The sequence below is a fragment of the Opisthorchis viverrini genome (assembly GCF_000715545.1).
Source record: "Opisthorchis viverrini unplaced genomic scaffold opera_v5_222, whole genome shotgun sequence".
Taxonomy (NCBI): Eukaryota; Metazoa; Platyhelminthes; class Trematoda; order Opisthorchiida; family Opisthorchiidae; genus Opisthorchis; species Opisthorchis viverrini.
In genome coordinates this window covers 489,319-501,594 of record NW_008751879.1, presented here as the reverse complement: position 1 = coordinate 501,594, position 12,276 = coordinate 489,319, and the positions used below count along the sequence as shown (strand labels likewise).

Sequence of the window (12,276 nt, the reverse complement as noted above, 5' to 3'; positions counted from 1 at the left end):
GCGTAAACAGTTCACATTTCATGCTGAAACAAGCAAGTGGACTTGGTTTACATTACTTCTCAGTGAAACGCAGGCAGATAACTCGTTTGGCAGTGGTGTCCAATGGCGTCACCAATGGCGCATAATGAGAGTTATGGGGCCCGTCAGCTACAATTAGCGCAATAAAAACATGCTTAATCACCCCTGCCTGTTTTTACCAGGCCCTAAGCACCGACGAATCGATCTGAACAGGAATTCCATCTGGTGATGAGACGCGCAATGAAAGTGTATGATGCGTTTAGGTGATTAACAGGATAACACCTAGTCGTGAAACGAAACGGTACATCACACACACTTATGCTCTACTCGTTTTTTTAACATCTGGTTCGGGGAATGTTAGCTAAATCGATAAAACTAAAGGTTACTTATACGTGTAGCTTGGTTGGAGCTTCACAGTTCTGTTGAATTCACGACTTGCCGAACAATGGAGCCCTTTTTAGAAGCCTTTTTTAGCATTGACACAGACCACTCAGAAAGAATAACCATACGGGAGCTGCAAGACTATGTGAAACGAAACAATATTGATCAGTCAATGGTTAAGGTAAGTGGATGGATTCATAATATCCGTGTGTGTAAATTCCTCACACCAACCTTCGTTTAGCTTACTCCAGCTTACGTCTTATCTGGTACGATGCAGCTAAGTTTGAGAATACCAGACGAATCCAGCTAGATTGTATCAGTTACGATGTTAAATGTATTTCTAACAAGCGTAGACATAGTAGTAAAGAAAACGGTGGCAATTTTACTGTGTATGGACACTTAGTGCAATAGCATACAACTGAGTACCTCAAATGAAAATGTGTGCAAACGTGCCAAACTGTATTACCCCTGACATTTTCACTGCCCGAGCGGTTGGTTAGATGATGAAAATAGGGATCTCTTTTTCTACCCAGTGGTCACAATTCGGTGAGCTGTACTTTCTCTTTTATTCTGTTAGCGTTGGCAAGTTTTATTCGACGCCAACGACTCCGGAGTGATTACACTGGACGAATTTTGCAAGACGCTTGGAATTCGTCCCTCTGAAGCGTGAGTTAACATTCTTTTCATCGAAACCCTTTTTTGCCCATTACCTAGATAATTAAACGACTTTGTCAAGAACACTGAAAGATGATTTTTGGCTAGTTTTGTAAAGCTGCCAGATTATAAAGTTAAAGCATAGCCTGTGTGGGCCACTCGTCTGTGGGAAAAAATCTACTTTATTTGTCGTACTTAACATTTGTTATGTGCGTGTATATTCTATATCCATCAAGCACGGTACTGTAATACTGAGAGAGGTTATTCGTGCGGTATTTACTATTCAGCACATTCTTGCTTTTAGATTCGTTGTTGTTTTGATTTAGAGACTCATTTCTAAGAATATTCTTCATATAATTCACTCTTTTCTTGTGTCCGACTGAAAACACTTGTAACATTCGGCTGATCGATGACTGTATACCGTTAGCACTGATTCTTCTTCGTCTCGCTCCCAAATCACATCACATCCTCCAGTCAACGGTTGCGCGCGTAGGCTTGAGAATTACTAGAAGTTTGTTTTCACTTTTCGGTAGATGTCCTTGATACAGTCGCCATAATACATCGCAGAATATATCGAACCCTGTCACGGTTATTCTCACTAAGTGTTCTCATATGAAAAATACCAACTAAAGACATTATTCATTCAGCCTTATTCGACCTCCTTTCGAATTGGAAGCCTACAACAGGAGGATGCGAAAGCTGGTCTCATTAGACACCAAATATTTTCTTGATACAAAGTCCACAGAAAAATTCATTGTTGACTCAATGTACACTGGTCAAGGACTCGGCACTGAGCTCTGTCATATACTGTGCCCAGACAAGAACGACTTGAAAATTATGCAGCATAGGAGTCACTAGATAGACCAACGATTTGAAAAAATAATATCATATTGAGCAGTCATATTGGCCTGTTTCAGGCAGGCAGTTAGCTGAAACTCCTGAGTCTCTACAGACGCAGAGTACTGACTCTGGACCAAACTCAGAAAAGGAGATGTCATAAATTACTTATAGAAGGATGTCCAAACGATTCAGAGTAAAGTTTGTATTCGCGAATCTTAAAGTCACTGTTTTTGCGAAGAAAGTGAGATACAACACTGATGATCATAAAGCTAGGCTTTCGAATCGAACTGAGAGGAGAGCTATTAAATTCGTCCGTATTAAATTAAGTTGTCCACTTCTGAGTTCAGGAAAAGTTTGTTCAACAAAGCAATAGGGTTATTCCGCACACACGCCAAAATGTTTGTGGAGAGGTAATACTCGAGAAAGTAGTTTTACATTAGATCACAACATAAGAGTAAATAGAAAGCGATGATCTGAAGTATAAATTAAAGCAAATGTGCAAAGAGATACTTTAGAAACTGTGCGTTTTCTGATGGGTCTGATTGACAGAGATAGGAGAGACAGTATGAGAACCGTCAGTGGCAAAGTTACACTCAGGTTATCGTAAAATTTACTGAATTTAGTAAAATTTATTGAATGACCACCTGTGGACATGTTCCTACCATTGCGTGATGCAGACTGAAATTTACTTGTTTGTTTATGAAACTCAGGTACTATAGGAAACTTGTATATCCAAAACGATCTTGAGTGAGCCACGCATATGTTTTGGCATCCCCACAGTGAGTATTTCTACAAAGAAGTTTCACAAATCAAGTGATCTGGATTCTGCTTCTTGAATTCAGAAGTAGTGAGACGTATTTTCATGGCAGCAACTGAGCTTTCCAGGTAACCCGAATCCACTGGTTAATCCAAGACACCTTTTGGGCGTAATATCCTGTTAGATTACTTGACCAAGTTGTGCGAACAAAGGATCTGAACGATATTTTTCTGGGGTCAAATGTTACATGGATACCAATGTGACGGTGCTCTGTCTACATCATCACCGCTGATATGTATTATTCTCTTGTGAATGCGTGTTATCTCAAAAACTGCCTTTTCCAAAACTTTTGATTTTGTGTTATCTTTGGTCCGCATCCATTATCGTGGCCACCTAACCCTGGATTCCTTGGTATCTCTCAAATTAGAAGGACTAGGTCTATATAATTTCTGGACCCCTAAATGTCGGCAGATTTCACCTGCATGGTTTTATTCCCCTATTCCAAGTTGGAGGGATTGCGGAACAAACAGATTATCGAATGTTTCAGCACTATATATACACAGTAAACTGTTCAATGTGGTGTATTCAAGTCAACCGATCTAAAAGCTTTGCAATCTTCATGACAAACTAAAAGTTCTTTGATTTACGACAGTTTATCTAAAGAGTGCACCGCTCCCGGAATGAATCATGAAAACTTTCAAGAAAATCTTTTTAGGAAAAAAAGACAGATCACAGGTAGATTGATCTTGCAAGAGAAAGGATGCCATTCACTTGAGGTTCTTTAGGAGAGCAAATGACCTCGTCACCCAGGTTGGAGAACGTTTGTGTTCTAACGTAATAACTTATTGATAACCATAACTTTTTGGTACCCAGGTAGGGAAAAATGTTTTAACAACAGTGACTAAGGCGAGTATCGATTACGAATGCTTAGACGAAAGTGTAACTTCAAAAGTACGATTGGTGAATACTAGGATTCCTAGTTCCAAGATGGTGGTTCATCAAAAGCAATGAAAATAACTCTAGAGTACGAAAATTGTGCCTCTGGAAATTAGTCATCCGTACTAAACAAATTCAGATTCGGGATGACTTCCAAATAAACGAGACGTCTGTCAAAGGTGCAGCTTTCCTATACAGATTGGCGTAACATCGCACAATTCAAACAAAATAAAGTTTATCTGGCTTTTTTGGGCAAATAACAAACTACAAGTGTAAAGATAATTCGCGATATATTTTTTGCATGCCACTGTTCATTAACGGAGCTAGATATTGTGTGTATTGGCATCTCCTAAGAGGAAGGGCATCAAAATAGACGGCGATCCTCAAGCTACGCTTACTCATAATGGAACTTTGGACGTGCTGTCAGAATAGCTTATCACAAAGACTCAGCTAAATTTGCAGTTATGTCGCAGTTATTTCGCAGATTGCTCCGCAAAATGCGCTCGCTATTTATGCGAAAATGTGAAAGCCCCGAAGGACTTTTTACGCACTTTTTCAAATAAGAAATCTTCATACAATTATTGATATTGGTAAGTGGGACACTGAACCACGCGAGTCTAAACTCATTGCTCCCATGCTGACTGAACTCTAGTTCTTCCGTACAAGCGACTCAAGTGGTGTCCACTTTGTGTTTCTTACATTTAGTTGAGTTGAGTGTTAGTTAAATTAGCCCAAGAGTGACACACTTTTTATGGTGGTTTTTCGGTAACTCCAATTGGGGGAGTGTAACATTGAATGGGATTGCAAAGAAAACGGAAGAAAAGCTACACCTCATGGAGTGGCTAATATTGACCATGAGGGCGATATAGAAGGGTTTGTTTATCACATCGGTTACTATAAACACGATTAGCTTCGCCAATCAGTTCGAAATCGAAGGGTTTGGGGAGGAGAAGATTCTGTATAGAAGGTGGGGATGATTATTCTTTTGAATATTTGTGTGTGCACGCAGTACAGAAATGGTTCCATACCGTGTTTACGTCTGGTGCTCCGATGATGGTACATAGAGTTCTGAGTACTCGGTGGCAAGCACGTGCGGTAATAGGAGTTTTTATCACCATTGATGTCGTCGAAACAGTGGCGTTTTAAAATGACCGTAGTTGAACTCGAAACAAAGCGCGGCACGATGTTAGCAAGGCCAGTGCAGATAACATGGGATCACACCGAATAGTTGAGAAGCTGAACAAAGAAGACAGAGCAAACTCTGCGCTCTGTAGATTCTAACCAAACGGTTGTTTACACTTTGCCATGCCATAGGTTAACCAGGCTGGCGATCATCTGGGTTCAGTTACAGTGGGCTTTAGGTGGCTGCTGTTACCCTCATACTAGTAGGTTAGGCCCAATGGGTTCACCTGACTGATGGTTTTGACCAACGTGAGCACATAAAATCCCAGGTTGAATCGATAAACTACGGAATTTTGACTGAAAGAATATTGGTCATTTGACGGCTACTGCAAAATTAATCAGTCGTAAATAGGAAGCTGCTTGTTCAAATTACCTGGGGTTTGTGTGCGACAAATAAAGGTATTACGTACCATTTCGTCATAGGGTGAACCAACGCAATATGATATTTACTGGTAACTAAGACGCATCTGTGAATGTGCAAAAACCCCTAAAAATCACTTATTTTGGCTGAACGCTTGGCTGCTTGGCTTAAGTGAATATTAACGGACGCCAGCTCTGTTCCCAGTAGACCATAGTAAAGGGAATTTTATATAGTCCGGGCAATAATGGTAACTTTTACAGACCACTTGGTTTATTTCAGAATGGAAATATCGTATGCAATTTTCACAGCTGCGGTGATAGTCTGGTCTCGTATAGTGGCAAATATATTCTACAGTACAATTATTACCATGGGGTTTTCTCTTGAAAACATTATTTTGCAAAGCACCCCTACAAGATATCCAAGATTCAACCGCAGGAAAGTTCGGGGGAGCATCGTGCTCCACAATAGTTTTTGTGAGTCATGATATGTACACAAGGGTCTTATTACGCTTGTGTTTTTCTCTAAAAGAAAACAAAAAGCCGTGCTTTATATAAACGGGTGTCTTCTTGAGGACCAATGTCAAAACTCCGGCTTAGTTTCTCCTAGGTCTGGCAATCTACACGCGATCAACTGTTTATTTTCATCAGTTTGGTGGAAGCTGCTTGTGCACAGGTTCAAAGGATCTAGCTTCTAATCTTGCCGAAAGCTCCCAACCATCGGTGTCAGAAACGAATGGCTCTAACTTACGAAATGCTTAGTGCAGTGCAAAGCCATCAGAATCAGAATGACATGCTAAAAATGACAGCAGATAACGTCTTGAGACTGATATGTATTGCAATCAAGTGTGATCCGCCTTTGCGTTTAACCACATAAAAAACAAGGATTTGATGCGCGAATTGAGATCCAGTTGTTACCGTCTTACTAGGCTGTCAGAACTAATGTTGCTCAAGTAGTATTGCGGCTATGAGTTGAACCGTTTAGTTAAGGTGTTTAGGAGTGAAGTTAAATGGCAGTGTTCGTAGTAGCGTATTTTTTAGAGAACAAAGTCAAAGTGCGCAATACATTGCATCTAATGCAGTTGAACTGTACTGGAATTCAACGTTTTAGGAGATAGTTTTGCGTAAATATCAATTTCATATGGGAGTGGCGGTGCGATTTTTTGTTTGCAACGATACGCTGAACGATGCAGTTAATGAGTGGATTTATTAGGAACGTGCGTGAATATATTCTCTTCGACGGTTCACCATAAATAGCAGTTTTGTGAGAACAGAAATTCCAGTATAATGTCAATGCTAGTTTATACACCTGTTCCTCTGAATTTCTTCTTTTCAGCCGAGCTTACAACGCAAATATGGTTCGAGCCAGTCATGGTCCTTCACTGCCACGCGAGGTTGACGTTATTACTGCAACTCTGCCTTTCGACCAACAGGTTGATATTGTCAATGAAGTGATGCGACTGACGCGCAATGAACCGTTTGATGAGAATCTGGTAAGCAAACAGCTGAAGCAATTCCTCGACCGTCAATACGGAAGAATGTGGCATGTGGTGATAACAAAAGGATCCAGCTGGTGCAGTTTCTCTTACGAACCCAAGACCTCATTTTTCTTCCAGCTGCGCAAATACACCTACCTTGCGTGGAAGACACCAAGCTGAACATGAACGTCATAAGTTAGAACCCGATTTAGAATGGTGTATCGATGGTGATTATATTAGTAATTAAAACCCACCGATCAGAACCCGTTTGCTTCTTTATTTTGGGGCACCGCACCTCTGAAGCAGTGCGGCTTTTTGTATCCGCTCTAAAAATGGACTATGCATGGCATGGCTGGTCCTAAAATTACTTTATAGAGAATTCTTAGAGCTTTCTTATGCACACCTGCGTTGGATGAACTTCTGTTTCTACCGGCGTCTCTTATGTACAACCATAGACTTTTTCGGCCTTCCACGATTCAGTTTTTCTAACTTACTAGCTTTCCCTCCCTCAAGTTTTCGCTATTTTTGTCTTTCCTTACCATCCCCGGCTTGCGTGAAACAAGATACTATCCCAGGAATTCCATCGGGCTGTCTCAAGCGTTGAACAAGCGAGGAAACATACGATAGCGATAAAAACATAGTTTCTTCTTTGGACTTTTTTTCTATGAACCGAGTATACAATACAGAATCGACCCAATACATTCCGCAGTTTCTGGCCTCATCACTTTATAGTTTTTTTACCTCTCACCATAAACGGCTTCAAACACAAGTAAAGCAAGTACACAGGCTTATGCGCGCTGTCTTTGTGGAACTTGTTTAGTTGGTCACTCACTATTATATCTTGTTTTCTCTAGAGTGCGCCCGAAAGAGTGGGGACAAAATTTCGCTCACCCGAAATCGCTCCCTCTTTGAACGCACATATTTTCAAGCCATCCAGATGAGGTGAACCAGAAGTGAAATGAAGTAACAAAAACTTGATCGTAGCAGTCATACTCGATAAACAAAACTCGATTTCCCACCGCTCAGAACCAGTAAGAAAATAAAAGTTTCTCGTCAATAATCTGTCGATTGAGTATGAAGGCATTCATGAAATGGTACAATTTCTCGTTTACTTTATGCAGCTCAGCCAGGCGCCATGCACATAGGCTTATTAGACTAGATTCTTAAACATATTCAGCTCTGTACGAATTTCAGAGTTCACATTTCCTTAGACTGGAACTGGACGTATTTCGCTAAATTTTCCTGAAATATGGTACTTTCAGGGCACTGTAAAATTTGTGGACTGTTGCACTCTCCGAAGAAAACTTATTTGAGCCTGATTAAAGGAGTGTCAAGTTTACTATAGAAAAACCCATACTTTTGAAAATGTTCGTTTCAGGTCCTCATTCATGAACTGTGGACTTAAATTGCGCTGTCCGTGGACACACTGTGATACATTTTTGAGTGAGCGTGAATTTCGAACAGTGTTGCTCGAGTAAGCTGGACAAATCTGATGACCGATAGTGGGACTGTGAAAGCCTTACTCGCAAATATGTCCTCCTTTTTAATTTAGTGAAACTGATAGCAGTATGGACAATGGTCGACTGTTTCCAAAAGAAAACCGGCCATTTGCATTCCAGTTGCGCAACGAAAACTGCATTTTGAGGAGGAATATTAGATACAGAGAAGACGCTATTCGACTGGAGCGACGAAACTTCTTTCGTCTTAGGAACACCAGTCTTCGGAGGTAGCCGATAACTTATGACTAAAATACATGCGAGAAGGAACTGTTTAGCACTCACTTCTGGAACCCACTATCTTGAGTGCATTTTCGTGACTTTTTTTGGTATCATGCTTTATTCGCAATGAAACGAATTTCTTTGGGTCGTACTCTATTTAGAGTCATTCTGCTGGAGAACAGCACTGTATTGTTCCCAGAAATGTGCGATTCCCTCGCTTATATTCCGGATCAAACGGCCAGAATGGCAAAATATTTCCAAAAAATTCCGCCAGCCCATACCACTGGACTTCATTCCTTTTGCTCAGTTGCTAGTATTAAGGATAGCAGTAACCATCTTGCAAAACAAGAAAATTTGCTGCATGTTTAGTTGCCGGGAAGTTGATAATAAATCTAAAAGACCTAAACATAAATTAAGAAAAAAGTTCCCTTAATGAAACCCATCATTTCAAGATAACTCATGAAAATACTGGGAGTTTGTTTGCCAGTTTTCAGTAGATCATTCTTAACTGACAGACAAGAAATCCCAAGAAGTTTGTGCAAAATGAACTGTTGTGAATCCATAGGACCGGTTCTCTAGAATGGAGGGCGATAACATTCTTACTAAGGCTATAAAGGTGTATACAGCATTTAGAAGTTCAAGTGATGGTACGTCACTCACATTTAACAGTTGATGGAGAACATATGACTAATTATTTGCAAATCAAACTTACCGCAATGATGTCCGAATTTCCCCTGGCGCCCATTGCGTTGTTTTCTTATTAAAGCGATTCACAAGATCAGAGATAAGATTATGTCGTTCCTCGTTACTTTCAGCAAAGGATTGGTCTGTAAAAAGCCACTCACTCCGATTGAGTCTGATCTAGCTGTAAGTTTTATTCCAACCACATGGACACGCCAATCATCCACCATAAACCTTCGACACTCCAGCTGATCACGCACACTACACACGGTCTTCAAAACAAATTCTGGAGACTCCATGGGGCATGCACACTCATATGTGGATTCTTTCATTCACTGCTAGGAGTTGCGTCATTTACATACTGTGGGAGATAGACGAACATAGCTGGTTCGCTAATGATACTTAGAATAAGTTCACTCGTGTAGCCATTTACCAGCCCACTGGTGAGCTATTCCTCACATGGTCATGTCTGTATTATCTTCCTCTTACGTAGTTCCGGTAGGTTCATTCTCCTTGAGCACAAAGAATTTTCAAGTGTAGGACCCATCAAATAGAAGCACAATATTGGTGACAAAATTCTATTACAAGGGGTGAACTTATGTCATTTCCTCTTGCTGCACTTCTGCTACATGCAATCGATCCCCGATCGCTAACAGAATTTTGCTGTAACAGTGCGAAGGATAGGATGCGTTTTCAATTTGCAAGCGGTTGTTGATATGACTGCCGAGTCCGTTAATTAACTTTCAGATGTTTTGCCATCAATAAAAGAAATTGGGTGATTCTTCTTTAGCAGACTATATGTACATAGGTACGAAGTAGTACTTGATAACGCTTGACTTGGTTGACTGACTTGGGGTCTTTTTGACATTATGCTGCACTGTAGTTTATCTTACTCCGGTTTTATTGTTTCCTCGAGGCCTTCGAATTTTAGTGTTTTTTCCCGTATGCTGATGTGCCTGTTCTTAATCCGGAAGAATTTGTGGTGAGAGTAGCTTGTATGTACTTGATTGGTTTGGCTTTTCTCTTTTATTTTCGCCCTTGTGTTTGAACAGCTAATTGTAGGTTTTTCCTACAGCCTAGCCTGATGATCCTTTGGTTGGATGACTGCTGCATTCAAATTAGCTTTGCTGTTTAGTTTGGGCTCCCGTACTATTTCCATAAGATTCGCTCCCGACTTCTTCGCATTTTGCGCCTTGTATACCTGGAGCTTCCTTCTGTTCAGCATTTAACAAACTTAATCTGTTCTATTATTTTTGCCGACAACGTTTATTGTGTAGTACCACTCTTCCTCAAATGTGACTTCTTGCATTGTTTTCGTCTGCGATATTTTGTGGGAGCTTTCCACGCACTGTAGTATGCTGTTGTCCTGTCGTCCGTTTGACCCATACTATTTACAGGACAAACGTAAACGGTGAAGAGATAGGGTGAATATTCTGCCACACTTGTTTATAGCAATGCGCTATCAGCGAAGAGCTGATGGAGTTAATATGACCATAGTGATAGTTATGTGTATATCCTGCCGAGTGGACTAGATACAATAGGCAAGCTCAATGCGAAATACTTTGGTCACAAACTATGAAGCAAAACACCTATGCACATAGTAAATAAACGCTGAAAAGCGAATAATTTTCGATTTCAGGTCATGAAATTCATTTGACGTACCAGAAGATTCTGCTGCAGAGTTCTGATGGCTGTCATTATCCTCCAAATATTTTTTGCTGCACATTCATGCAAATAAACAGGAGTGCGCAACATCGAGCTACTGAAACGAAATTTACGGCATTTGTTTCCAAAGTATTGGAGATTCGCTCTACAAAAATACCGTTTGGAGCACTTAATTTCGTCAGCTCATTCGCATACCGAAATGTAACGTTTTCCCAATCAAAGCTGGCACAAATCAGTGGATACAGTCAATCACTATGTCCACAGAGCAAGTCGAAAATTGTTGCTCATCTTTTGGGGTTCATGCAACACAGAGTCGGTACAGAAGTAACCCTGTACTGGTTTGGTTAAAGGCCCACTTCTTAAGCTTAGCTCTCTTGAATTAGGAGCCACACAATCCAACGCACTGCGTCGGATTTCACACATACTGAGAGCTGTGAGACATATTATGTGTGCTGACGTCATGTTTATGGTTCTTCGTGTAAAGTTAAGTCCGGAGGTAAACTACTATCCACCTACCTCATGAGTTTTAGAATGATCAATGCGCTTTTGCCGCCTTTGGTAAAGTTTGAACTTTCGAAGTAAAACTTGGTTGCATTAAATTCTAAATTCCCCCTTTTTTTACTCCATTAGTCACAGAGGAATTCAATGAAATTTGTTTTTTTTTTCAACTCAGTGCTTTTAGTTCAAAACCATTCACATAGAAATGGTTCACTGGTTTTGCACTAGACGTTCCGCACATGTATGATACGCGAACAACCGCTTTACCGGTGCCTACACAACACCTAATGTTTGAATTAGGGCGCGTTATCTAACAATTTGTCCATTCACTCAGTTTGCTGGCAAACAGACCGTCCAGCTCAGTGAAAGAACAGATCTATGTGCAAGACTATATTTCATGTAATATCTTAACCTGATTCTTTCCTTATAGACCTTGTCTAATCAATCTACAGAAGAACCATTCATACTAACTTCTAAAAACTACTGACTTTGAGATATACCCCAAATTTCATCTTTCAGAATGTGAAAATCCTACCTACGTCGGTTCCGAACATTTGGGCGACGCTGAAAAACGAACGTAGAGATAATCTTGGACATATGTGCTTATCAGCAGTGGCAGTCTGTTGGAAATCCTGCCTCGTTTTGGATTCCCTTGAAACATACACCTATATTTGAGGCCATATATGACATAACAGCTTGAAGTAAGGTTACCGTGGAAATATAGCTAATGTTCAAAGTCGCTGCAGATAACCCTATTGATTTTCCTTTTACGTGATGGCATATCGGATGAGTCTTTTAAGTGCTAAAATGTAAGCATGATGGAACTGCTCCAAGTTTGTCAGGCAGTGTATAGGGAACACTCTGATGACCCCTATGTAGAGCGGGTCAACGCTGTGAATATAAAGGAACGAATGTAACACCCAACGATTTATGTATGTAAGTACTTGATGTCAGTCGCACCGTAAATTTGAAACGGGTTTTCTTGTGATTGTTCATACTTGGCGATTAGTGTAACTGGAAAGCTGCATCATCCTAGACGATATGATGAACAGTAAAACGACTATAGCAGTGGTTGTCAACCTACAAAACCCGTGACGTCAAAGTGTCACAC

General features: G+C 40.5%; 1 protein-coding gene across 1 annotated transcript; it reads left to right on the top strand.

Annotated features, from left to right (window-relative positions):
• Positions 1-212: 212 nt before the first annotated feature.
• On the top strand, positions 213-11,906 carry T265_08511 (hypothetical protein; the record flags this gene model as incomplete). Its single annotated transcript, XM_009174332.1, has 4 exons — positions 213-580; positions 977-1,065; positions 6,462-6,618; positions 11,685-11,906. The coding sequence occupies 4 exons, from the start codon at positions 464-466 to the stop codon at positions 11,838-11,840; spliced, it is 519 nt and encodes a 172-aa protein (XP_009172596.1).
• Between the last annotated feature and the right edge of the window lie 370 nt (positions 11,907-12,276).